The following is a 27,993-nucleotide window of genomic DNA, read 5'->3' as shown; positions in this document are numbered from 1 at the left end:
CCGGGCGCCTACAGGTCGGCGTGCGGCAGCAGCGTGTGGCGCCGGTCGTGGTGCAGCTGCCGCGCCGCCGCGGCGTGGCGCGCCAGCCAGCCGGCCAGCTCGCCGCTGTCGCACTGCACGCGCGGCCGCCGCAGCGCCTCGCCCGCGCCCGCGCCCGCGCCGCGCACGCCCAGCTCCACGAACCACGCGCCCTCCGCCAGCACCGCCGTGCACGACACCAGGTTGCTGTCGGCCAGGGAAACTCATTCATTCATTCAGTCATTCGGGGCCGGCTCGCTGCGAGGGCGCGAGCGGGGAGCCGGCGAGGACGTACCTGAGATGCGTCTCCATGACGACCTGCGGCGGGCCGTGCTTGCACGTGACGATGCGCAGGTACGTGTCGGAGAGCAGCGCGCGGATGTCGTGCGGCGTGTCGCGCACCGTACGGTACGCCAGGAAGCGCTCGTCGGCCTCGCGCGCCGGCAGCGCCAGCAGCAGCGCCGCGCCCTCCGCCAGCGCGGGGCAGTACCGCGGCAGCGGCGCCGCACCCCCCGCTCCGCCCGCCGCCAGACGCGGGGCCCGCGCGCGTCGGGGGGCCCCGCCCGAACGTCGCGACGTTTCGCGAAGTGCCGCCGCCGTCTCCGCCGCCAGGTCCAGCACGCCGATCACGGGCTTGGTGACGGTGCCCACGAGCCCCTTGCCGACGCCGGCCAGGAAGCCCGCCATGCCCTCGGCCGCCGCGCCCTCGTAGCTGTGCTTCACCAGCGACGTCATGCCGCCTGCGCGAATGCACACGGGTGAGATGGAGTCGGGGGGGGTGGGCCGCGACGGCGAGCGGGCGGCACTCACCCAGTATGCCGAGGCCGAGGCCGCGGAAGCCGGCGGCGAGGTGCGCGCCGGCGGCGGCCGAGCGGATGCGGCGGCGCGTCTCCTCGTGCGCCTCGTCGCCGACCACGCGCTCCAGCCCGTCTCCCAAGGTTTCTACGCCGACAAACGAGTTACGACCGGTTCTGCAATACTTTGCCCGTCTAGCGAAATGATGCTTCCATCGATGCTACGCAGGCACCGTTACCTGTGACTTTGGCGGCAGAGTTAGATATTCCGTGGGTGACATTTTTGAACAGAGCCCCGACGTTTCCCTCGAGCAGCAATCCCGATACTCCTTCGGATACGTCCGCCACGAAGCCCAACGGATTACCGAGGAAGTCCACTGACCCCAAAATCTTTGCCGCCTGCCATTTCAACTCCTAATAAAAGAAAAATGATATAAGTGAACGACGTCTCGCGTGAGTCGGTCTCGTGATCGAAGCGTAGTCTAATACTGACGTCCTTGAAGTGCTGCAGCAGCTGCCGCGCGAGGCCGGCGGCGCTGTCGAAGGCGTGCGTGCGCACGAAGGGCTCCAGCTCCACGGCCGCGTCCTCGAAGCGAATGAACGTGAGCCCGAGCCGGCGCTTCAACGCGCTGAGCTCGCCCTCCAGCTTGTTCGCCGTGAACATCGACAGGCGGATCTGCGAAGGTCACGCGATTTACAATTGAATTCGAAAATTTATACTTACATCGGCACGCGAGAGCTCATGGGCTGGCGGCTGTCTACCTGACTGGGTATTATCTTGATGAGCGCAAAGTAGTATCTCGTTGCATGCAGCGCAGTGAGCTCGTGAAGGACGCGTCGTGTCTCGTACTCCGCCTCGTCGGGCTCCTCCGCCGCCTCCGCGCCCTCCGGGGCCTCGCCACCGCCCTCCACCCACGACCACACCAGCAGGATCAATCTGCGGGTACGCTCATTCGTGACGTGACGATGGAAAGAGTTTTCGATAAATTAGGGAGTAGAGGCTCGCCTACTCCGCACATAAAAATTTATCGCATGGAACCTCTCGTCCAGTCGCACGGCAACCGGCCGCAGCGCCACGATCAGGTGCGTGAAGTACACCGCGTTGTAGTGCGGAGGAGCGGCCGTCAGCTCCAGCGACACGTGCAGCGCCGGCACCGACGCGCCGTCGTCCAGGCAGTGCAGCAGCACCGGACTCGGCGTGCTCGTCAGCTGCGAAAGACACAGATCGTACACTCGCCGTCACGACGAAGATAGTTCGACGCAGACGAACTAATCGCGGATCCGGTAGCGACCTGGTTGTCCCACTGCATGGAGTCGACGGACAGCGCGAGGTGCGCGCTGCCGGGGGCGCGCGCCGCCGTGAGGCGCAGGCGCGAGAACTGCGCGAACAGCAGCTCGGCGGGCGGCCAGCGAGCCACCAGCGACAGCGACACGCTCGCCAGCGACACCGACAGCCCCCACTCGCGCGTCGCCTCCTCCTCGCGCGAGCCCGCCTCCACGCTCGCGCGTTCCTGCTGCGAGCCGAGGGACGCCATAACGTTAAGGATCGACACTTACGATGGAACTTTATGTGATCGAAAGCCGAACTCGGAGTCGCTCGCGGTAGAGAACGTATCGAACATTAAAAATAATCGACGTCGGCCGACTCACGGGGTCCGCCTGGTCCCGGATGCGCACGAGCCTCGTGGGCCCGTCGGCGTCGAGCGACACGGTGAGGCGGCCGGAGCCCGGGCGCAGCGTGCGCCACTGCAGCGCGTGCTCGGGCGGCACGGCGCCCGCCCACGGGCCCGACAGGCCCAGCACCACGCGCCCGCCTGCCCATTTGCGTGATAAACTGTTATATAATATTACTCTATCTAGTTCTATTATAAAGATTTATTTTGTGTTCATTTTTCAAGCTGTGTGTATATTTTTTATTAGTTAGTAGTAATTCCTTATGAATTTGACGCAAAAACTCGCTTCGTCAAATTCATACGAAATTTTGTTGTTGTGTATGTCTGTTTTAAGTAAAAAATTTTTGTTTCTTTGTATAGTGTGTGTGTCAGTTTATCGTAATTGAAAACTGTTTTTTTTTTACATAACACCTTCATAGCTAAGCCATTTACGTAACCAATAATTTGTACAAATTTATATACCTTCCTTGTTTTTTCTCCTAGAGAGAACCGTATCATAATCCGTTGAATGGTTTACAAGCATTTAGCGGAGATACAGACAGAAACAAATAGCGCCTCTGTTTCATACTATTTATTATGTATAGACACATATACAACAAGTCAAAGTTACCGGGCGCGAGTCCCATGAGGCCGTTCTCGGGCTGCACGCAGAGGTTGGCGTGCGCGCAGGCCATGCGCGTGGCGTGCGCGGCGTGCGCGGCGTGCGCGGCGTGCGGCGCGAGCGGAGCGTGCGCGGCGGGCACGAGGCGCCACGCCTGCGTGGAGGCGCGCCGCGGGTCCGCGCGCCGCAGCACGAGCGCCGCCGCGCGGCCCGGCCGCGGGGCCGCCTCCTCGATGTCCAGCACCTGCCGCCGAACACGGGCCCTCCTCGCTCAGTAATTTCCTCTTACTCTCGTCGATCGAAAATCTAATTAAAAAAATTGCGCACCATGGCGTGCGGCGAGAGCGTGCAGTCGTCGCTGAGTGCGTCGGTGGGTTGCGGCGGAGAGCTGCCCTCGTGCAGCAGCTGCGAGCCCGGCCCGCGTCGCCACAGCTGACTCCTAGACGCGACGAGATACGATTACATACAGTACAAAACCGGGTGAACCGGTGAAACCATCCTTTCCATCGATAAAACGTTAAAAACTCACCTGTCTCCATAACGCTTCCGTGCCAGCTGTACGCGAGTCGAACCCATAGGCACCTCGAGGACTAGGACTCCCTCGTCCTCGCCAGCGCCGCCCTCTTGTTTACCGTCACTATTAGGATTTCCATTGTTCATATTAAAAATATTGATACCATATATATTTTTAATGGATACTTCAGGTCCTCGTGGCCTATAAAATATTACTTATACGATACCGATTCATTTACAGATAAAAGAGATCGGTAAATTCGCTTCACTGTTTTTCTTCAGGAGGGGCAGGTCATAGGGTATTTTCAGACGGTAACAATATTGCACAATAACATCGCGTCGACCCGAGCCTTAACGCGTTAAAAAGGCGCACAGCATTAAGTCTGGGTCTCCGGGCTGAGGCTTTAAGCAATGCTTTTAAAGAGTTCATCGATTTCCCTTCTCATGAACCAAGGAAAATAGGTACCTGGCGCCGGTGGCGGCGGCGGCGGCGGTGGCGGTGGCGGCGAAGGCCACGTAGATGAAGTTCTGGTAGAGCAGCGTGTGCTCGTCGTGCAGCGCGGCGAGCGGCAGCGCCAGGCGCGGGCCGCCCGGCGCGCGCAGCGCCAGCGCGGCCGCGCCCTCGGGCTCCGGCAGCGCCCAGCGCGCGCGCCCGCCCGCGCCCACCACGCACTCCTCCGTGCAGCCCACCTGCGGCCCGGGCGATCCGCGTCGTGAGTTATTGCATCGTAAAAGTGTTTTACTTTTGATAAAAAGTAGCTTAGTATATTATGAATTGTAATAATAAAGAAAAAAAATGTATTTTCCTTTAATTTGAATTCCGAGCATCAACCGTCATCGAACGCGCGGTGACATGACAAATAATTTTGTTAGCCATGAAAAATATTAACCTAGAATCAATCTCGTGATTGTGAAAAGTAAAGTATAAAGTATCTTGTGAATTAGGAACAGACATTGTTAATAAATAAACATTAAATGTCGTTTCTCTTTTTACAGGTGCGTAAATATTATTTTTGTAAAACAATGCGTAGGTAAATACTACAAACGTTTATTTAATTTTTTATTATTGTAAAATTAAACAAATAAATCTCTCTTTTTACAGAGAAACTCAATTGTGTTTCATTAACTGTGTCGTCCTAATAAAAACTACCAGAAAAAATCTTATATATGTTTTAGTAACAAACAAAAAAAACGATTAAAATTTTTGACTTGGCGTTTTCTACTAGCGAGGAGAGCGGATCGTGTCTTCGTAAGGATAGTATATGAGTGTAAAGATATATGGTATAAAAATAGAGGGATTCTCTTTTAAATTTGGAAACATTTGTGAAAATACATAATTAAAATATTATAAAAATATATGCGGAGATAGGACGGCGTAATTTTCTCTCGGCCAAGGCCTGCTCGAGTAGTAAGCTGTGGCTCGACTGAAGCCAAGTGCACATCACTAAAATGCAAGCCCTGTTAGACTTTTCATACCCCACCGCTACCGCCCTGCTGCAGTACGACACAACGCCCGGGCATAAATCAAGTGTATCAATCGTGTGTAACCAGCCCTACACGACTCGTCAAATTTAAAAGCGCCCTTAAAAGGCTCAAAATAATCCATCCATTATAGTTACTTTTTTGTTTTCCATTTAAGACACCCGTAGTCATACCAATCGCTAAACAAGATAAGTTATAATTTGGTAAAAGATAACATATTAAACTCGTTATGGAAACGATTCGCGAACCTGGTGGAACATGATGGCGACGGGCGAGAAGTTATCGATGCGCAGCGGGGGCGGTTCCGCACGCGTCGCGCTCAGCACCACCAGCAGCGCGGCGCCCTGCGCCACCACCTCCACGCGCAGCAGCTGGTACGAGCCGCCGCTCTCCCGGCACGCGACGTGCAGACTCCTGGCGGCGTCGATGCGGAACCCGCCGGACCAGGCGGTGAGCGCGCGCGTGTCGGCGTGCGGGCGCGCGGGCTCGGCCAGCACGCGCGCGCACAGCAGCTGCTCGCGCTCCCAGCGCGCCCAGTGCCACGGCAGGTAGCAGCCCGGCACCGCCGACACGTGCGTCGCTATGGCGCCGGGGTCGTTCTGACGGTCATCACAATGGCTAATCTTGAAGAATTGCCATACGAAAAAAATGTTAAATTTCTACCCACTACGTCTTACTACAACTATATGAGCGATGAGACGAGCATGCTATGTTGTGCGCATCGACGTGCTAACGTCGGAGATCTAAGTGCTACTCCCAAGCTAAGCGGCATGAAACAATGGCATATTCACGAGCGTCGTCGCGGTGCACTTCTGCGCGAACTGCAGGCAGTGCGGCGTGTTGTTGTGGAGCTGGTAGCGCGGGGTGAGCGTGACGATGTTGGTGCGCCGGTAGCGGCCGCGGCCCGACCGCACCGACACGCCCACCGCGAACGAGCGCTCGCCCTCGCCGCCGCGGCTCTCCAGGCGCTTCACCGTCACGCCGGGGCCCAGCCCGAACGGCGAGCACCACTGCGCAGGGAGCGTCACGTGAGCGGTGGCCGAGCGGGGGAGTCGGCTCCCTCGGAGCGCAGCCTACCTCCGCGGAGGCGGCCAGGCCGGAGCCCAGGCGCGCGCTGATGGTGGGCCCGTCGCCGTCGGCGAAGGCGAAGGGCAGCGGCGCCACCATGCGCGCCAGCTCGTGCTCCGCGAACTGCCCCGCCGCCTCGCCGCCGCCCTCCGCGCGGAACACGAGCGGCAGTCCCGTGCGGTTCACCAGCCAGTACGCCGCCGACACCGACACCTGCGGACCCGAGTCGGAATATTTGGCTGTGCTCCTCCATTCGGTATGCAGATTTAAATCTATTTAAGTTTGAATGGTATTGAGAATGGAATTAGTACCTTAATTCCGTCGGTTTTCTTGACGGTGACTCTCGCATTGAGATACAGTCTGCGCCCCCGCAGGTCACGCAGTTTCAGCCGCGCAGAGAATGACCCCGCATTGACGGTGCCACCCACGCTCAGCGCAGTCGACCAGGCGAACCCTTCGAGTTTCACGCACAGCTCCACACCTTCTTCGACGTTCACCTGTACGAGAGTTGTCGTTACACAAAGTCATAAAAAAATTGTTTTATATGAGTCAATTTAACGGTGTCGTTTTGCGGTCAAATTTAGAAATAAAAATGTTTACCCTAACCTTTACACTGATAATCTAATTATAGATGGTAACCAAATTATATTTTAGAATAAATACAATACGATAAGGAAACTAAGGGTTTTTTTTAATTTAAGCAGGTGGTGCGTTAAACTAACAAATGCGTGGTACCAGGTTCTGAACTAACAATAATAAAAAAAAACAATCGAATTAAGAACCACAATTTTTTTAGGAAACAAATAACATAATCAATCAATAGCTTTATAATTGCATAAGTACTGATTCGGTTAACGATGCAACTCACATTACCAGCATTTATTTTTGGGCTGGGAAAACATATATCAATAATCAGATATAAAACGCAACCTGGTGGAAAGGCTGCGTGCCGGCGGGCGCCAGCGTGCCCGAGACGTGGTCGGCGCGGTACTGCAGCTCCAACGGCAACAAGTTCTCCAGCCGCAGCGCCGGCACCAGCGTCAGCGTGTGTCCGGCCAGCAGCTCGCCGCGGTCCGGCGGGAACCGCTCGCGCACTATCGCGCAGCAAAACCTAAATAAGACGTACATTGGGTTCTGTGATACCTTTACCGAAGACAGTTGCTATTAAATTCACATTCACAAATATCATAATAGTGATTTGCATCAACGATTTCCACTGACATGCGTTGCGTTATTTGCCTACTTGGTGCTTTTTTTACCTCCTAAGCGTCCTCATAATGGACGCATAGTACCATTCATCGCACTAGTATCAGAGTTCAGGCGCACTATGATGCGTAAAAAGTATTGTTCTTTGATATTATTTCAAATTATTGATTAGCGATTGTCGCTCGAACGGGACAGGACACAGTGGTCCCGTTTTGGTGGTTTTTTAATTAACATAAATAGTTTATTTCGTTTATCTTAAAATATAATAAGATACCTATATACGTAGTCGTGCGGCGCCCGACACTCGATGTGCAGCAGAGCGCGCTCGGACGCCGACGCGGCGGCGCGCCAGTCCACGGCGGCGGGCGCCAGCACGGGCGCCGGCGCCGTCTGCGCGCGCACCAGCGGCCGCGCCCACACCGCGCCCGCGCGCGCCGCCAGCGGCGCCGCCCAGCGCGCGCCCGCCGCCACCTGCGCGCTGCGCGAGCCGCCGCCGCTCCACGGGCCTGGCGCGGCACGTTCGGAGTGTACAAGAGGACGCGGGTTCGGAACCGAAAAGCGGGACTCGTCGTTGGGAGCGAATCGATGACATATTGAAATTGTCTAATAATAACAGATCTATTCAAAAGCATAACGAGCGCTATTGTGACAGACAAGCCAAATAAAAACTGATTCGTTCTAGGCGAAGCAACGTTTACGGATGAATTACGTTCACTAAAAAATAACGCTGATAAAAAATAATGGGATCTAGGACGACAAAGACTACAACTCGAGAGCGTCATCACCGCAGTTGACAAATATGGGAGTGGCGTGCGACGTGCGCGCGGGCGTCAGTGCGCCGAGCGCGCCGCGACGCTGCAGCGCGGCGCACGCGGCGCGCACGTGCGTGTGCACCGCGCTCGGAGCCCAGCGCCCTACACACGCCGCGCGTTACCTCGGGCCGATACGACGGACACGTTGTATCGCTCCCGAGTGGCTCAGTTATACGAAAGAGCACCCGATCGACTACTTACATAAAATATACGTATACAGAAAAGCTTATAATCGCACTGGCCAGTAAAGTGATTCCTGGTTCCCTCGTGATAGTTTCGGAGCATTTATTTGCATTTCGATGTAATAATTGTTTTATAATCATCTCAGAATGATGGAACGTTATAAAAAACATCAATACATATCAATCAAACCCATATTTCTCAAATGCGATCTATTACAAGTTTCATCGAGATGAAGACAGAGATAAGTTCACAAGTCGAACAGAACTCACCGGACGATGCGGCGGGCGCGCGGTCGAGACGCAGCTCAACGGGGTGCGGCAGCTTGTTAATCAGCTGCAGCGCCGACCGAACCGTCACCAGCTTGCGCGCCGAGCCCTCCAACGACACTTCGAGCACCAGGCGCGCCTCCGTTCCGGACTTCTGCACGCACAGAGACAGAGTCACGGGTCACGCGCGTTCGGCTATCGCCGCTCGCCACCGGTCGCGGCCGGCACGGCGCACTCACCGCGTGCGTGATGTGCCTGAAGAAGACGCCGACGCGGTCGACGCACACGGGGTCGGGCGGCGCCCAGCCGTCCACGCTGAGCACGAGGCGGTGCAGCGGCGCGGGCGCGTGCTGCGCGTCCCGCGCGCGCCCGCGCCGCGCGCCGAACGAGAAGGGCTCCGTGTCGCCCGCGCGCACGCACACCCACGAGTCGTCCGGAGGCCCGCGCCGCTCGCCCTCGCCGCTCTCGCGCACTCTGAGCGCGCACACACACTCGCTTTAACATTATTCACACAAGACATTTTGTATTCACTTCAGTGGCGTGTCTGGAGTAAATCTAGAAAAAATGTCTACATGTCACTGACATTTAATAAAATTATTTTTCAGGTGCACTGATTCTCGGCAACCGTGCGAGTCTTTGACGCTCTTACCTGCTCGATTATGCGCTCAGTGAAAACGATTTTAGTCGAATCTAACGACACCCGCTAGTTGATTGAAACGGCACCTATATCCCGTGTGCACATTGATGGGGTGATGAACTCACTCGTCCGAAGCGGTCGTGAGTGTAGTGAACCACAGTCGTTGCCCGGTGAGGTTCCGGAGCGCATAGGGTACGAAGGGTGATCGTCGTCGATGTCCCGCCGGGCTACTTTTGGGAGACTGCTCCGACGTCGCCGTCTACTCGACAGAAACGTTCGTTTTAAATAGTCTACCTACCGACCTCAGTTTACGACGAGACATCAGAGAGTACTCGTCAAATGAAACTGGCTGCGCACCTGCGGCGCGTAGTAGTCGGCGGTCCAGTTGGTGCGCACGAGCCGCACGAGGTCCACGAGCGCGGACGTGAGGTTGGTGTCGAGCGCGTCCGCCGAGCGCACGTCGAGCTGCACGCGCGCCAGCGACAGCCCGCTCGACAGCGTGTACTCCCAGCGACTCTCGAACCTGCGCACGTCGGCACGATTTATTTCAATTGCTAGGGCAAATTACATCATACAATGTTGCAATCCAATAAACGAAATTCTCGAAGTATGGAATCGACAATACCCGAGTTTCAGATATAAAAATCCAACCAATTTATTTGTAAGACGATGTGGCCATTACATTGTGCATATATTTAATAATATATACCGCAAAAATAAATTGGTTATTAATCATTTTGATTTAGTTGTTATTTCAACAAGTTCAGTGAAGGGCCGTCCACTTATCCAAATCAACTGTTTTGCAAGACGTTAAAAACTAGTTTTATTTCTTTTTCTCATTTTGTGTCGAATTATCTCAAGTTTTAATTACAAAACAACCTGTTAGAAATACAATTTTGACAATAACCAGACATGTTCTTTATCACGCCAACGTTATTCTACCACTTTCGAAAATTACCGAACAGAGAAAGTTGGGCGTCTCGACAAAGCGAAGCTACTCTTGAATTTAATTTAATAGATATATTTTTGTATTTCAAATGTTGGAAAAAAGTAACAACTGAGTTCCTTGCCGCGTCTTTTCGGTAGAATATACATTCCAAACCGGTAGCTTTAGATTTAATACAATAGGTAATGTACTTCAAAATGTTGATTTTCCTAATATAAAGCCGCAAAAACGCCGTCAGTCATTTTGATGTTCAAATTGTTAAAATCAATTGTTAACAGCTATAAATGTTTTGTGTTTTTGGGAAAATAATGAATTACAATCGCTATATTGGAGTGTAATGTACAAATACTAGTACTAAAACTCCGGAAAAGTTGATATTTGATAGTTGCCCGATGATATTGTAATGACATTTTTTGCCTATGTGGCGCCCGACTACAGACTAAAAATTACGAATTTTAATATAATAAATTAATAGTGCGCTTTTATGTCTCAATATCAACATATTCAATACATATATTTTTTCACTGTCGAAAATACCCTATTCTGTAAACGGACGATTCAAAAGTTCTAACAAAATGTTCGTGGTCATTGTTGAGTGACTGTAAATCGTATTAAAACGACTCTATACGCTATCGACGACTATCACATACGCTACAAAGTTCTAAAAATCATTGAGAGTTCATATGAAAACTGCGGTACCTCACCAACGCTAAATCTTTGGTGTACCCTATTGCAGGAAAAATTGACAATGTTATATAACTGATGTAAGAAAAACGGAATAATACTTAACATAGACCAATGTTATTTTTATTTTATTTTTGTCATTCCAGTAAAAAATATTTTTTTTACATAATATATTTTGTGTTGCAAAGCGTATTCACCTTAATTACATTATTATGTTAGAAAATTATATATATTAGTTGATTTCTGTGTATGTCTAGTTGGTAGAGAATCGAAATAAATAAAATACAACTGCGCTACCTCCACGGCTCGATGACGGGTTCCCAACCGGAGAGTATGCGATTGTAGTAGTCGGCGCTTAGCTGCGCGCGCAGACGGCCGCCCCCCGCCCCCACACGGGCCCCGCTCTCGCCCGCGCTCCCCGCCACCACCATCGCGCCGGCGCCGCTCGACGGGGTCGACACGAGCAGCGGGTCCTCGAACGATTCCTCCACCTTGCGCAAGTCCTAATCGAAACGAGTTCTCATTACCCGAACGGCCCGCCTACTTCTATTCTCTCTCTATTTTCTCGACGGTCACTCCAACTCACCTGCTCCAAGTGTAAGTCGTTCAACGACACCTCCAGAAGCGGCACGTCGGAGTCCAGGCAGTCGTCTATCACGCACAGCGTCACGCACTCCGCATCGACCTGCACCAACGTCACATTACAGAGGCGGGCCGCGGGCGCGAGGGGGGCGGCGGGGGCGGGGCGGTCGGCGCACCTGCACGGCGCGCAGCGGCCAGAAGGCGGGCTTGGCGAGCGGCGGCGCGCGCGCGGGCGGGGCGGCGCGCAGCCAGCGCGGCCGCGCGCCGCACACGCGCTCGGCCGCGCTGCGCATGCGCACGCTGTTGGCGGGCGCGTCGGCCGGCTCCTCCTCGGATTTACCTGTGGCGGCGTTACTTACGTCAACTCTTATTATATACTATTATTATTATGTACTATATTATGTGTATTTATAAAAATACAAGTACATAAGCAGCCCGTAAATGTCCCACTGCTGGGATAAAGGCCTCCTCTCCCTTTGAGGAGAAGGTTTGGAGCATATTCCACCACGCTGCTCCAATGCGGGTTGGCGGAATACACATGTGGCTGAATTTTGTTGAAATTAGACACATGCAGGTTTCCTCACGATGTTTTCCTTCACCGCCGAGCACGAGATGAATTATAAACACAAATTAAGCACATGAAATTTCAGTGGTGCCTGCCTGGGTTTGAACCCGAAATCATCGGTTAAGATGCACGCGTTCTAACCACTGGGCCATCTCGGCTCTCTCTCTCTCTCAAGTAAATGGTCCTAAATCTTTTGCGATTTAAACTAAATGTACTTCCTGCAAATTGGCTATATACTATAAACTTTTTAAATCTTAGTAGAGTTATTTGAACATAATTATCTTATTCGATAATGGTGATCTAATCTTGGTAAAAGATTATATATAATATTGATAAATATTTTGCAAATTATAATAAATATTATAATTAATGATGTATAGACTTCAGAAGTACCGAATCGAAAATGATAAATAATTTACCTGAGAGAGCGGCTCTAGCCTGCGCCGGGAGCGACTGTAGCATGGAAGCGAACATGCGCATATCGTGGTAGGAGAGGCGCAGATTCAAGGTGCCCAGGGCGATCTATAAAGTAATACACAATAATAATAAGCGTATGTCGCACGAGTACTCTGCAGATGAATGGGGAGTGGGGGTGGCTGGGTAGGCACCTGCAGCACGGCGTCGCTGCGCAGCGCGGCGTGCAGCGCGGCGGGCTCTACGATGGACAGCGCCGTCTCCTCCTCCAGCCCCAGCACGCAGGAGAACAGCTCCAGCTCGTTGAGCTCGCACAGAACGGGCCTTGCCGCGTCCGCCGGCCGGTATGTGATCACGGTCGTGCTCTACATTCGTGATTAAAAGAAATATTATGTACGTGATTTGGAATAAATTGACTTTGAATTTTCTCTCATGATATGCTCTTCAGCGGTGGCTCTTTCGAACTCTCTATTTAACGATGGCAATCTAATGGGGTCGGGGATTAGTCCTTTAGAACCTTCAGTATGACGGCGTTGGTGTCCCACAGGGAGGCGTCCTCCACCAGCACGAGCTGCGAGTCAGTAATGTTCAGTTTTAGCTCGACAGCGCCCTCTGCGACGGGCGGCACAGCTCCCTGAGCACCATCCGCAGTGTCCTCCCTTGGCATATATTAGTTAAAATAATAAAAAAAGAATCAAATATATTTTTTTTTGTTTAATTTGATAAACATTTTACAAACGCTAAAATTACATTCGAAATGCTAGAGATGACATTAATTATCTTGTTGCTACTTTTCTGATTCACCACGAGAATATGTCAAAGTATTCGTACAAATTTGAAAGTGTTTTTTATAGCATATTGGCAACGATAACGCCGAGAGAGATAAATAAATCTGAAATGAACAATCCCAAGCTCTGATTTCGACACAATATTCTATAAAATAGCTCTACTATATTATGTACTGCAAACAGTTCTTGATTATTATATGTTTATTTAAAATACAAAATCACTTCTCATGTCTAATGTTTGCCGACCAACGCCATTTCTTTAAGAATCCATAGCGAACATCATAAATCATTCAAGACCTCAACAAATGACAAATATTTTGAAAATCTAAAGAGATGCACTCACAGATGCTGCAGGTCGGGGTCAGCGGGCGGCGGCGGCGACTGCATGATGAACTGGTTAGCGGCCTCCCACCAATCTAGGATCGCCATCAGACGCATATTGTTGATGAGTATCGTGTACGCCGACGAGTCTTGCCGTTTCCTGTCGAAGGTGACCAATTGAAACATCATGAAACATCCGAGGCTCGTCGGCTCCTCGGCCCACTATACCTGGCGTGCACCTCGGCCTGCACGCTGTGGCGGTGGTCGGGCATGGGCTGCACGATGTGGCTGAACACGTTGCCGCGCCGGTTGGCGGGCTCGGCCGCGTAGCGCGTGTCGCTCACCAGGATCTCCTGATGGAGACGTTTACGTTTGAAGTTAAGTTCTCAGCCTAAACTTTACAGTATCAATAATATGAAAAACCATCAGGTACTCGTAGTTGTCGCTATCAATAACGTTATCTTCGTATTCTACGACATGCATGTATTCGAATATGTCAGCGCACGATTTCTCACCAGTGCGATGACTTACCTGCGACACTAGGTCGATATCCTGCGCGAGGTCAGAGTAAGCCTCCAGGACGAGTCGCGACTTGATGAAGTTGATGCAGGCGAGAGGCGGAGCGTTCCGCGGCCCGCGGAGTTCCACGCAAACGTCCTGCAGGTCCAGCTGCAGCGACCACGTGCGCCACACGGGCGCCGGCGCGGGCGGGGCGGTCGCCTGGGGCAGCAGCTCGTCGCACGGCTCCGCCAGGTTGTGCGCCAGCACGCCCCGCACCAGCCGGTACTGCGCCGCGTCCAGCGACAGCCGCAGCGTCGCCAGCCGCCCCTGCACCGTCATCTCCGGCACTGCACACACGGCGAGAGTGAGACGGCGAAGGGCTCCGTCGGGGGGACGGGGGGACGGGTATGCGGGGAGCTCCGCGAGCACGTACCGTTGTGCGTGGCGCAGCAGTTCCGCTCGAGCTGCAGCGCGAGCGCGGTGGGCGCGGGCAGCAGCGGAGCGCCGCGGCGCCGCACGCACAGCTCGCCCTCCGCGCCGCACGCCGCCCGCGCGCACCACAGCGACAGCCCCTCCGCGCGCACCGAGCGCACGTCCAGCACCTCGCGCTCCGCTGGGGACGCAGTTGTATCAGGTCATCGGTTTAATCGGTAAAGTTTGATACGCATGACGCATGACACGAATTCGGGGACCCACTCACCTAGGGTCGGGTCGACGAGCTTGCTGACGGTGTCGGGGTCGCCGGCGCGACGGAAGCAATTATCGACGAGAAGCAGTTGCAGCTCGGCCGCCAGCGCGGAGCGACTGCGGCTCGAGACAGGAAACACGATGATGGGCGCCTCGCAGCGCACGCGCAGGCGCATGCGCTGCAGCTGAGTCGCATCGCGGGACGAGCTCGTCACCTTGATGTACAAATGTTACGATTAATCAAGTATCGACTTAATATATCGACAGTAAATGTGTTGTTGTGTTAAAGGGCACCTTTTGAAATAAACGTTAAAACAAAATTGGACTTCAGACACATTAAAGATTTTGCTAACTACGATACAAGTTTTTTTTAATGTTTTAACTACAATCTCATATAATCAGCTCAATCCCAACTCACCTTCTGTCTAGCCTGCGCGATAACGCGCCGCAGCAAGCTGAAATCTCGAGCGAAGGCCTGCAGCTCGAGCACGAAGCGGCGCGTGTGCACGTACGTCACGGGGCCCATCTCCAGCGACAGACTCGTCTCGTGCCCCGCCGCCGCCGCCTCCGCGGCACTCAATCTACGGCAACAGACGGACGTCACAGATTGCATAACATTCTAATCTACGCGTAGGAAACACAGTGACCGATCGGAGCGTACCTTCGATAATGTATATCGAGTGCGTGAGCGGTGCGCATGCGCAGGCGCTCCCGCCAGAGCACGGCCCGCGGCGCCAGGTCGGCCAGCGCCAGCGCGCCGAGCGTGGCGCGCACGTCGCGGCTGGCGGCGCGCGCCTCGTCCCGCACGCGCACGCGCACGCGCGACACCAGCGCGCGACACGCGTCCCCGCGCGCGCCCACCACCACCACCGACAGCGACCGCACGTTCATCTCGGTCTCCGTGGCACCCGCGTCCGTGCCGCCGAGCGTCTCGCTGACATTTTCCACGGTCGAATCTAAAGAAAACAGATTATAGTAATAATACCGTGATCATTGCGTGAGTGTGTGTAAACACTGAGACGAATGAGTAGCTCACTTGTCTGGTTCGACTCCGGCGCGGGCGGTCGTTGCTTCGAGTCCTCGCCCGCGATACCGAAGAAATCGAGCACGGCCACCCAGCTGTCGATACTCAAAACTAGTTTTAGGCAGTTAAATTCCACTTTGGTCACTTTAGCCACCTGTAAAATAAAATTTAAATAAAAAATGGAATCAGAACATAGGCATTTTGATCGCTTTCTGAGATTCTGTTGTAGAACTGTATACATTGTCCCACAGAAGAGTTATTGACTCTTCGTTCTGCAGTCGAGTAACAGGGGTAACAAATGTTTGTTCCTTGGACCAATACTATGTGTATCACATCGTCTTATAAAATCATTAATATTTTTCCGTACTTACATAACATTACAGAATATATATTGAGAAAGAACAGTCAATATCGCGATTGCTTTAAAATTTTGCCTCAATGATTATTTAGCTCCTAGGTTAAAGATCGCGCGAATAGTCCCCTTTTGCAGCACAAATAACGTAAGGATAGCGGCTGCGTTACTCCAAAGCATACTAATCCGACTGCGAAGTCCTCTACGCGAGCGTCGTTACCTTGTTATAAACGTCATGGAAGTGCGGGTGGGCGGGGTGTCGCGTGTGCACAGACACCCAAACGAGATTATCGTGCGACGGGCCCACTAATCCCCCCGGGATACCCGCGCCACGTTCCGGGGAGCTCGGAGGCGTGGGACAACGACGCTCTTGCTTTTCTTCCTCTTTGCCACGCTTATACTGGGAATGTACGAGGAAAATGATTACGCTCTTCGATAAATTAGTTAACGATAAAACTATTTAAATAAATTTTATAAGATGATCGGTAAAAAAATGCAGTCGTCACCTCTCGGTCAACCCGCTCGACCACGTTGAGCTCGGCGGGCAGCGACGAGAACAGCGGGCGCGGGCGCAGCGGCGAGCCCGTCTCGTGCGGGAACTCCGTCACGAAGTCGGGGCACGACTTGGACACGAACACGGCCTTGGGCGGCATGGGCGGCGTGTGCGACACCATCAGCATGCGGTGCTTCGACTCGGGATCCTTCGTCAGGTCCTCCATCGTAATGGAGTGGAGAGACACCTGCGAGGAGAGAAAGGGAAATTATGTACATCACAATGTCGGTTTGCGCATCGTCGTTCTTTTCGTTTACGACAACACACGAAACGAGTAGCGATTGGAGTTCTCAGAGAGGCACCTGCAGCGTGGACTCGTGCGGGTGCAGTCGGTCGCGGCGCAGCGAAAACTCTCGGAAGGTGAGCGCCACGAGGCTGCGCTCGCCGGCGCCCATGTCCGCCCGCAGCTCCACCGTGAACGTGGACAGCTCGAAAGTCACTGCGGCCAGACAAGAACGTATCACGCGGGCCCGTCTCCGCGCCTGCGGGGGCGGCGGGCGGCGGGCGGCGGGGCGGCGTACCCTCGAGCGGCGTGTGCGCGGCGGCGGGCGGCTGTCCGGGCGGCGGCACGGCCAGCACGGCGGCGCGCAGCGCGGGGTCCAGGCGCAGCGTGGGCACGGCCGGCTCCACCACCGAACTCGTCTGAATCGCAAATCTCGCATCGTTTAGCGCACACAATAGCTCCGCTGCATCGCCGAGCCTTAGGTAGGTTTTTAAGATATATGGTATTGTGGCAATATCGACTTTACTCTTTACTGTAGAGTAGGATTACATTTCAAGCTCAAAAATGATTCATTTGAGCATTATGTAGCTTAGAGCGAATGGATAGTTGTCAAATTTAAAAATGCTAACATTACCTAGTCCTACATTTTAATGTCGTTAATATTTACAGAAAGCATATATGATGTATAAAATATTACGAAAACGATTTTTTTTTAAAAATCTCCAAGTATTTAGCAAACGGAGTAGTGGCACCTCTTGTGCGGGTGGAGGTGGCGCGGCTGGCGAGGCTCCGTCCGTCACGTCGGCCGAGTCGCCGATCCACTGCAGCGTCTCCAGCAGCTGCTCGTACTGTTCCCGACTGGCCGTCACGTGCAGCCCATCCACCACCTTGCCGTCCACCGTGCACTGTGGACACACACCAGTGACTACCGTGACCTCGAAATGGTACTCCGGGAGAGGGACAGGGACATACCCGCGGGCCGTCGTCCAGCTCGTAGAAGGCCACGGTCAGCTGCAGCGCGCTGTCGTGCAGCACTGGCAGGCCGCACGTCACGTCGTAGATTTCGGCTAAGTTATCCGTCGCGGTCGACATGTTTCCTTTCCGCAGTTTATCGCTCACATCCAGCTGAAAGCTCAGTCGACAAAATTATTGAAAAAAAAATCCAAGTCGTTTTAATATTATTTCATAAAGATCGAGACGACACTCACAGAGACCAGCGATATGTCGCGCACCCGCACGCGGTACATGGTGTCGCTGGGCGCGCCGGGCCGGTTGCTGAGGCTCATGCGGCCGAGGTGCGCCACGAACACCTGCGCGCTGCGAGCCGCGCGGGGCAGCACCACCACGGGCGACTCCAGCTCCACGCTCACGCTGCCGAGGGCGTCGGAGAGCGGACACATAAATTCGGTTTGGTTGGTACTTTGGTTAAGTACAATAAACCTTAAGTCAGATTGTGATTTCACTGACGAAGTGAAAATCAAAGTTTACCTAAAAACGATCTGCCGCGAATCACGATCGGGCTCATCGAGCGAACAGCCCACGCTCGTAGTTCGTCTCCTGGGCGAGACCCCTTCGACCGACTGAGACAGACGAGGGTTTGCATACAGCGAGTCACCTCTGTAACACGTATTAATAAGTATTAAATACCATCGCAGATTATACTAGACGGATCTTTTTGGAAACGCCAAAGTCGAAGATTCAAGAGTCGCACCTGGGATGCACGAGGCCGATGGCCATGTCGGCGGCGGCGGCACGGATGGAGCGCGCCAGGTTGGCGAGGTACTGCTGGAACTCCGCCACGCACGACTGGAGCTCGCGCAGCAGCGGGCCCGAGTGCGTGTACCACACGCTGGCCACGCGCACCGACGCCTGCACCTCCACCACCTCCACCCCCTCGACCTCACCCCCTGTGCGTACAGTTATTAAAATAATCTCTCATAAAAAATGGAAACACAATTTTTTACGAGAACCGGTCATGTACCTTTTGTATCTTGCGGTGTGGCGGGTCTTATAGTCCTAGATATGGAGAAGAGCAACGCCTTCTCGTCGCTGGTGGAGTGCGAGGGCGGGCGAGGCGGCTGGTGCGCGTGATGCGCTGGCGCGGCGGGTGCTCGGCCGGCGGACAACACACGCGTGTGTATGCCCGCACGCTCCGACAGTGACATCACTTGGACTCCACCCAGGGAACCGCCCACCTCGATTCGATCGCCGTCTAGTGCGCGAGTGACGTATGAATAAAGTTATATAGAGCATACTTTTATAATTTAAAACGACCTTTAAAACATGAACTAAAATCGACGAGGATAAAACTGACCGAGCGTGGCCTGTATGCGCGCGTCGCCGACGGTGGCGGTGGCGATCTTGCTGGCCACCACGGTGCCGTCCCGCACGCCCGCACGAAGCAGGAGAACGCCCAGGCGATGAAAGTCAAACGTGATCTCCGTACGCACGCGTTGCTGACGAATAACACTCTATCAGTCGGCCAGTTAAAGTGATTTAGTGAATTCACTCAATATATATAAAACATTCACTCAATATCTTCAAATCGTGATTTTCTTCTGCTGAGTTACTAAATGTACAGTATGGCCCTCTAATTTGCTAAATTTAAATATAATTATTCGATTGCGATACGAGGCGGAAAACAACAAAATACGAACGATTTTGCAAGGAATAGGTGAGCATCCTTTCGTAACATTGAACCAAGTTTTTACTATCAGGCAAAATATAGCGCATATGTACATGTATATGTTGCAAAATATAGCGCACACAGGCAACTGACGTCACGACGGCAGAGCAATATGACGGTCACTACATCCAGCATGTTCATGGGAGTTATAGATTGATTCAAGATTAATGCATTACTAATACGGTAGAACTCAGTTTAAATGCTTAAAAAATGGATTTCGTGCTAGTATATAAGGCTGAGTAAAACGATCGGTAGCATCGTGCGAGTCAGTACCGCGGGCGCGGCGGGCGCGGCGGGCGGCGCGGGCTCGGCGCCGGAGCGCGCGGGCGCGGGCGGCGGCGCGCGGCGCGCGGGGCCCCACACGCGGTGCGCGAACCCGATCAGCTCCACTATGGTCTCTTGGTTCGCTGGGGAGGGCGGGTGCACTCGTTATACGCACTTTATGATATATGTCGTTCGCGATTGGGGCTCGTCGTCTGACTCACCGATGACGTCCAAATTGTTGAATAGGATATTCGCGATCCTCAAGTCCTCGGAGTCGCCCTCGCCTTTCACGAAACAGAGCTCCACGGCTATCAGGGCCTCGGAGTCGACCAGTCCCGGGGCACCCCAGCCGTTGGCGTTCCCCCAGGAGGCGCCTTCGGCGCCCCAGCCCGTTCCGCCGGGGCCCCATGCGGAGGAGCTCGTTCCCCAGGTCGAGCCGGCGGTTCCGTAGGTATAACTCGTATTCCAACTGGGACCGGTCGGCCAGCTCGGGGTCGGACTCGTCCGTCCCGGTTCGGCATTATCTGATGAGGAGGAGGGAGAATATGGATAGCCGGCGAGGTAGTCATAATGGCAACTTATATTCAGGCCGAGTCAGTATTTACTGGACGACAGTCCACTGGTGGCGTGGTGCAGAGAGTACAGCGCGCGGTGCAGCGCCAGCGGCGTGGGCGGCGGCAGCGGTGAGCGCGCGTCCGGAGAGGCAGGCGACGTGGGCGACGTCGGCTCCGAGCCGCGGATGCTGCCCGACGCTGTGTCCATCCTGCGCAACCCGCACACTCGTAATCGTCGTAGCACACTTATGATTGTCGTCACGTATGAATAATCTCAGGGCGTACCCGACGTGCCGGTGGCTGGCCACGAGCAGCTCGAAGTCGGGCCCGTAGGTCTGCAGCGCGTCGACCAGCAGCAGCGAGTGCACGGACAGCGCCAGCGACGTGTCGGCCGCGCGCACGCCCAGCGCCGCGCGCACGCCGCACACCTGCACCTCCGCGATACTGCGCCCGCGCGACTGCACCTGCGCCACCACGACCGACGTACATAACTCAGTCGCGGACATCGTGCAATATTGGTTTGTGTCCCTTAAAAATGGTCAAATTCTAGGAAGTCATTATTTGAGGAAAACATAAGGGCGTTTATGCCGAATTAGCCGTTTTCGTTTCACGGATTTTCTAAAATGGGATTGTGAGCCAAATTTATAACCGACTTAAATAAAAAATACTATACAAAAATTTAGTCTCGTATTAATAGAATGTATTGAAAAAATCTTAAACAAACATTACTGACATTTGACAAATTATGTATTTTACAATTAATCGTGATTTGAACGCTGTTTATATATGTAAATATGAAATCCCATAAAAATATATACGGACAAAATAATTTAATACGAAGATGGTTTATATCGATTGACTTTACAATAGTAGTTGACATTAAACTCACAGACGAGGCCTCAAGGAAAACGCTTAAAAATGTTAAAATTTGACAAGCGACAATTGGAGTATTCCCTCTAAATTGTTGAATTTTAATAAATAGATTTTTATTTTTAAGTAACTATGTCGTAATCAACGGATTCGATTCCTAGCAGGTGGTACTCCTCAAAATTTGCAAGTTCAAATTATATACATACACACCTATACATCCAAGTTCAAATTCCACCTGTATCTATGAAACCCATAGTACTGACCTCGAGAGACATCTGATCGATGGCAAACTGTAACATGAGCAGGGTAGCGTTTTGATTCAAGGAGAAATCTGAGAATTCCGTTTCCGAGTTTTCATTGCCGTCCTCCTCCTCCTCGTCCTGGGCGCCTTCTTGATTTGGCGACCTGAGCATCGAATGGGACCTCTTTCGTACAGAAACATCCACACGCATAGCATTTATTCATCCAACGTTTAGTCGTCCTCACTGGTCGGGCGCAGCGGGCGCGGCGGGCGCGGCGGGCGCGGCGCTGGCCAGCACGGCGCGCACGGCCGACAGCTTGTGCTCGCTCAGGTGCGCCACCAGCGCCGGCAGCGAGCCGCACAGCGCCAGGCGCGGGTACTGCGGCTCCGACGTGGCCACCACGCGCCGCTCCGCCTGCCGGCCGACGACGCCGATTGCTTACACTTTTAGTTTTGATTGAAAAAATAAATCGCGACGGCATCAAAAACTCGTCTATAACGTGCCGATCGTTATTTAATGCGAACGACTATATCCTGAGACATTTATTTTTTGGAAATTCGTCAGTCACATTCGTCTCCGGCCAAGATTGAACTCGTGGTGCTACCTGCAGCGAGATGCTGAAGCGGTCGAGCAGATGCAGAGCGGACGTGGTCTTGGTGTGCGCATACTTCCAGTTGTCGCGCGCGCGACCCACCAGGATCTGCAGCTCGCTCAGCTCGATTTTGTACCTGTCATAGCACAGCAGATTATCACATGGCTCGGAGTCGTGCGCGGCGAGTGGGCGAGGGGGCGAGGGGGCGAGGGGGCGAGTGGGCGAGGGGGCGAGGGGGCGAGGGGGCGGCTCACCGGTCGTAGAGGCTGGTGCGCAGGTGGTGGTGCAGCGCGGGCTGCGGCGGCGGCGACGCGGGCGGCGACGCGGGCGACAGCAGGCTGCCGGGCGGCGTCGAGCACGGCGTCATGAACATCTCTGGCCACATACGATAGAGGCACCAGCACGTGAGAGAAAACTTTCGTACCGCACTATGTTATTGCACTTTCAAATAAATCAAACAATACATTCTAAGAATTGTCGATCGCAGAATTGATTTTAAAAGAGTTGAAAGTGAAATTCTAGTGCATTTATGTAGATGAGTTGAATAGTATTGTATTTTAAATAAAGATATACTAATCAAGGACTGTCCACAAAATAGTAGAAATATTAGCTAATCACACGGAATGTATTCCTTCTACGATTGGAATAAGCTCTAGTACACGTGATAACATCGCTATCTGCATCTCTAATGGAGTATTGAAACCAAAGGTATGGCTGTAACTGTGAAGACAAATATTGAAATATTCATGTAAGAAATCTACATAATTATTAATATTTTTCATAATCGTCGTCACCTTCGTCGTCGTCCAGAGACTGTTGTTTGAGGGTACTGGTGCTGGTGTCGTCGGGCAAGTTGGCATTGGCCAGCTTCAGGCGTCCGAAGTCGACGACGAGAACCGACGCGTCGCGATCGCACAGGTCCTCCACGAACAGGATCTGCGGCGCCGATATGTCCAGCTCGACCTGCCACGAGCGACGCTCGGTCTGAGGGCCGAAACAGAGAACGAATAGAACTACAGCTGCAACCTCGAACTATCCAAGAAATGAGCGCAACCCACCGGGCGGCGCGTGTGGTGCAGCAGGCGGTCCCAGTGGTGGTGCAGCGTGGCGCGCGTGTGCAGCCGCACGTGCGCGATGGCGCCCGCGCCCGCGCCCGCCGCCGCCCAGCGCCGCGCCCAGCGCGCCGCCGCCGCGCACCACACCACCTCCAGCGAACTCGAGCGCACGCGCAGCCTGCACAGGCCTACGGTCAGCGGCGCCCGCCACGCCCGACCGCCGGGCGCCGGGCGCCGCCGGCCTACACTCACTTGTAGTCGCAGTTGATCCCGGCGGGCCGCTTCTCGTAGCTGAGCTGGAACAGCGGCTCGTCGCCGGCGGCGGGCGGCGGCTGCGGCGCGTAGTGCGGGTCGCGCCGGCCCGCCGCGCTCAGCCCGTCGCGGATGAGGCCCTGCGGCGCCACCAGCACGGGGAACAGCGTGTGCGGCGTGATGCGGTCGCGCAGGCACACGCCGCCCAGCGACACGTGCAGCGCGTGCGCGCCCGCGCGGGGCCGCGACTCCACGCGCACGCACACCGTGCTGAACTGCAGCTCCAGGCCCTCGCCCTCCGCCGCGCCGCTCGGAGCGCTGGGTGCGGAATTCTCTTCGTTACGTGTGCCATTCCTCGTCGACTCGGAAGTATCAGAGCGAACGTTACGAACGTTACGAACCTGGCATTTTCATCGGCGTCGGTGCAGAGGTCCAGCGACCCCTTCGATAGGGTGAATTCGAAGAGTCCGAAAAGAGCGTCGCGTCTGAGTAATGTGTTGTCGTCGAGCGAGTCGGCGATGACGTCGAGAATTTCATCTTCGAGTCGAGAGGTGGCCGTCGCACCGGTGGAGACGCTGGCGGTGGCGTTGAGGGTGGTGGGACTCGGAGGACGCGGCTCGTTAGTGGGCGGAGTCGCGTACCAACCCCACCACTGCGGAAACCAACGCACCAGCACGCTGCGGCCCGAGCTCGACTGCTCAGGAGTCGATACTGGGGTGGACACTGGAACTTTGCGTATCGCCACCTAGCGTTCCAAAATACGTTCAAAATTAAATAACTTCAGCGCCACAACTGTGTATTTCGTTTAGAATAGTATGAATATATATATTATACAGATATTTATAAATTTAAGAATCGACGATTACCTCCCGCAGTGCCTTGAGTACGTGAAGCGGCGTGCGCCACTCGAAGTCGTCCTTGGCGGCCTGGCGCTCCGGCGGCAACGTGGCGGCGGGCTGGCTGAGCACCTGCAGGCACGCATCCACATACTCGCGCACGAGCCGCGCCCGCCCCGCGCACTCCTCCCACGTCGGCCGCGCCTCCATCCCTGTCGCGAAACACGAACGTAATCGACGGGTGTGAGAACAACGAACGGGCCCGAGGCTCCTATTCGGTGTATCTCATCGCAGCTACGATCCGAGCGCATGCACGTATACGTACAGGTGTGATGCGGCAGATGCGCCTTGACGGCGTAGCGCCACCAGTCGCGCGCGTGGCCGCGCACGCCGCGCTCGGGCCGCAGCGCGCGCAGCTCGCGCAGGCGCGCCACGCGCTCCAGCCCGCGCGCGCAGCCCGCCATCTCGCTGTACTGCCGCTGCAACCAACGATTCGTTCTAGTGCGGCGAGCGGGAGCATGGCTCGATACTCTCCGTCGGACGTGCTCATTCGTTAGATCTCAGATGCCCCCACTTACCGCTACGAGCGAGGCGTACTCACCGCCGTGAGGCGCATCTGCACCGAGTCGAGAGTGAGATGGCAGGCGAGGCGCGGGCGGTTGCGGTCCCGCAGCGGCAGCTCGCAGCGCTCGCGGCGCACGCGCGCGCTGGCCGTGGTGGGCGCCAGCATGTAGCGGTGCGCTCCCGACCACGTGGCCCGCATGCGCTCCTGCGACAAACCCTCCCATAATCTCGCATGTAAATATGTAGCCTATATGTAAGGCTCCACTCAGTGATATGCGGATTCACTTTTCTTATGAAACTGCATTTCTATAAATAAACCGTTAATTATGTCAAGGCGACGCGCCATCACACCGTATTAGATGTGTCACACTATCACAAAGCGCATCGATGCACGACGACAAGTCTTTCTGACTCGCTGCATTAAATGTTTCACATCGATAACGACTATGTGGACTAATGCTTTTGGGTGTTTGCAACTAACGGTGAGTTCGGCGACCGTGCAGTCGGCCATCATGCCGGCGGGCACCGGCATGGGATCCCAGTACAGCGCGAGGTTGTGCAGCTCGAGCAACTTGAAGGAGCAGGGGTCGTCGAGTGGAGTGAACCCGCGCCGCCAGCCCGCGTCGCACGACTCCGCCGCCAGCGACTCCACCGCCAGCCCGCACGCGAAGGCGCGGCCCGGACACGTCAGTGCGTCTTCGTAGCGAATGTGCACGTCGTTTAACTTTAGCTGTGGAACGGATGTTAGAGAGTTAGTCTCATAAAATCGTTTTACAACTTATTTATCTAAACGGCGAGTTTGAAAGTAAACCTGAAGATTTTCGACAATATTGGCGAGCAGACCCGTGCCGTAGCTCAGCCAGGAGGAGTAGGAGGCGGCGTAGTATCCGGCGTCGCTGGCCTCGTGCTCGGCTCGCCACTGCGCCTCCAGTGCGTCCAGCAGCGCCATCTTGCGCTCGTGGGCGATCGTCGCCTCGACTGCGCTATCCCACTGATAACACGAGTGAAATCCAAACTCTTATTTAATTTTATACGAAAAACCTTTTACTTTTTTCAAGACTCAAGAATTTTCCATATAATTTGTTTAAAAATTCGTTTATAAAAATAATTTATTTTTAGTCATTCAAAACGTTTTTAAGTTATAATATACTGACCAACTTCGAAAGTAATATTATTTTCATTATTTATTCACTATTTTTGGATTGATATTATATGTTCCATCACGAAATTCGCTTTTAGAGTCAAAAATTGGGTTAGAATTACGTAAACAAGACCGCATCAAATGACTATTACTCAATACATACATTACATTGCAATAATTGCACTTACAATGTTAAACTAAACTCAATCTTATATTTACATATGTATTCTAAGAGATCGCGTGCGCATCCGATTGTAGTTGAAATTTAGTATAATAATTGATGGTGGCACGTGCGTGAAGGTTTCTGACACGAAAACATCAACATGCAAGGGTAACATGAACCTATGATAGAGTTAGTGTCATATTGGATTACCATTAGATATATACTAATATACATACAAACACTAATTTTACCTCTTTATGATCTACTCTCTATGATTACTCTTTCTAATTCCCGGAAATAATGGCCCAATTCTAAATTTATTTTCATTAATAGAAAGCTACAATATTCCTGAATGCTTTAGGACATAAATTAAATTTATTTCATATCGTTTTTTTATTAATAAATTGCACTTGTTCAAAGCCAGGGCTAGTCACTAGTATGTTCATAAACAAAGGCCATGTAAGAGTATGTCCCTTTCTATAAGCCTGATAACATGTATCTATGCAAAATTTTATTATGATCGGACTAATTAAGACATCAAACTGTGACAAACTAACTCACATTTGCTTTCTTAGTTATTATTTGTTAAAAATAATGTATTGTAAATCAATAGAATGTTTTGACCGGAATGTAAATCAATGAAAAATAAATATAAGAAAAAAACAGGTTGCACAACTAACATATTTTTCTTATCAAATATTTCGTAAATATTTTGTCAATCTTATCTGACCACTGAGTTCAAATTCAAGGTCAAATATGATTGTATTACTTATGTAGAAAATTCCTCACATTATTATAAATAAAATATAAATAATAAAAAAATATTTTTTTGTGTTGGTTGTTTTAAATTCCTTGACAAAATAAACTCATTCTAGATATAATAATTGACTATGCTGTGCAACTAAATTCTCCCAAAAACTTATCATTCAAACACTTAATCTCTTTCCTCTCTACATGCTGCCTCCTTATAAAAGTAGTCTATCATTGGGGATTTCAACATACAAAACCACTACCCTAAATAGTCATTCAGTTCTCCTACCAAGCCAGCCAACTGTTCAAGTGAGGAAATTGCTGTTTTGTTTTTTTATTTATTAAAATATAATATTTTTACTAAAATGTTTTTTTGCATTATAAGAAAAACCAACTATAAAACTTTAAAACTAGGTTGTGACATGGCTTTAACATGTTTATCTTTTATTTATCAAGTTTTAATAAACATAGTAAACATTCGAATGTAGGAATCTTACCTCATCTAAATTAACTGGAGCCGCCACTAGATATAACTTTTCAATGGCAATAAGCCATGGTGCTGACCGTATTTGACGCACCGGGACATGTAGTTGAACTTTGCCTATGAAGCCTGCCTTTATTTCGACTGGAAGACCCAGGTATCTCAAGGCATCTTTCTTTAGAGGAAGGTTTTCTAACTCTACTTTGCCTGTAGTTTGAAATGTTTCACAATTAAATTTTATTATTTAATTCCTTAATATACTTTGAAAAATAAGCGCCAAATTTTATGTAATTTGACCTATTTTGAGAGAACGTTTGCTTACCAGAAAGCAGAGCGACGCTCAACTGATCGGTGTTCAGATTTTCCACATACTTCCCGAGATAGTTGTTCAAAACCCAAGCTACGAGACCTTCCAACATCGTGCATGGTCAACTTTACTTCGTTTTTAACAAGAGCGCGCACTTTCACGAATTTATTGTGTAGTATTACGAATTTATTGTATAGTGTTATTATTTGCAAAAAATATATAATACACAATTTTTTGTCTGTAATAAATTAAAATATGTATTAAAACAGTCGTAGCTGAAGTACATCGTCACTAAACAGTTGTAAAGATCTTTCTTTACATCTGTTTTTGGTATATTTTTGCC

At 52.4% G+C, this 27,993-nt stretch overlaps 1 protein-coding gene across 1 annotated transcript; it reads right to left on the bottom strand.

The window, feature by feature from the left end:
• Nucleotides 1-8: 8 nt before the first annotated feature.
• Nucleotides 9-27,809, bottom strand: LOC125064707 (vacuolar protein sorting-associated protein 13D). Its single transcript, XM_047671890.1, is given in 68 exon segments — nucleotides 9-225; nucleotides 314-758; nucleotides 829-960; nucleotides 1,052-1,226; nucleotides 1,306-1,488; nucleotides 1,575-1,749; nucleotides 1,852-2,021; nucleotides 2,105-2,281; nucleotides 2,283-2,326; nucleotides 2,459-2,626; nucleotides 3,096-3,330; nucleotides 3,414-3,525; nucleotides 3,616-3,723; nucleotides 4,066-4,289; nucleotides 5,330-5,680; nucleotides 5,873-6,091; nucleotides 6,159-6,362; nucleotides 6,461-6,646; nucleotides 7,080-7,260; nucleotides 7,630-7,861; nucleotides 8,620-8,770; nucleotides 8,856-9,090; nucleotides 9,379-9,512; nucleotides 9,611-9,776; nucleotides 11,181-11,386; nucleotides 11,470-11,568; nucleotides 11,642-11,805; nucleotides 12,450-12,552; nucleotides 12,639-12,809; nucleotides 12,962-13,103; nucleotides 13,576-13,713; nucleotides 13,782-13,906; nucleotides 14,085-14,401; nucleotides 14,488-14,667; nucleotides 14,755-14,956; nucleotides 15,160-15,322; nucleotides 15,403-15,697; nucleotides 15,778-15,919; nucleotides 16,338-16,517; nucleotides 16,624-16,857; nucleotides 16,973-17,109; nucleotides 17,192-17,312; nucleotides 17,646-17,798; nucleotides 17,866-18,018; nucleotides 18,102-18,264; nucleotides 18,382-18,510; nucleotides 18,605-18,800; nucleotides 18,875-19,105; nucleotides 19,208-19,349; nucleotides 19,853-19,986; nucleotides 20,065-20,367; nucleotides 20,449-20,606; nucleotides 20,683-20,861; nucleotides 21,531-21,647; nucleotides 21,765-21,923; nucleotides 22,114-22,237; nucleotides 22,356-22,476; nucleotides 22,896-23,085; nucleotides 23,160-23,334; nucleotides 23,409-23,726; nucleotides 23,810-24,153; nucleotides 24,275-24,456; nucleotides 24,570-24,723; nucleotides 24,846-25,013; nucleotides 25,290-25,538; nucleotides 25,620-25,799; nucleotides 27,360-27,550; nucleotides 27,666-27,809. Coding segments are annotated over 68 exon segments (12,453 nt in total). The 5' UTR covers nucleotides 27,763-27,809.
• Between the last annotated feature and the right edge of the window lie 184 nt (nucleotides 27,810-27,993).

The sequence above is a fragment of the Vanessa atalanta genome, chromosome 6, assembly GCF_905147765.1.
Source record: "Vanessa atalanta chromosome 6, ilVanAtal1.2, whole genome shotgun sequence".
NCBI classification, from domain to species: Eukaryota; Metazoa; Arthropoda; class Insecta; order Lepidoptera; family Nymphalidae; genus Vanessa; species Vanessa atalanta.
This window is presented reverse-complemented; position numbering and strand designations above follow the sequence as displayed.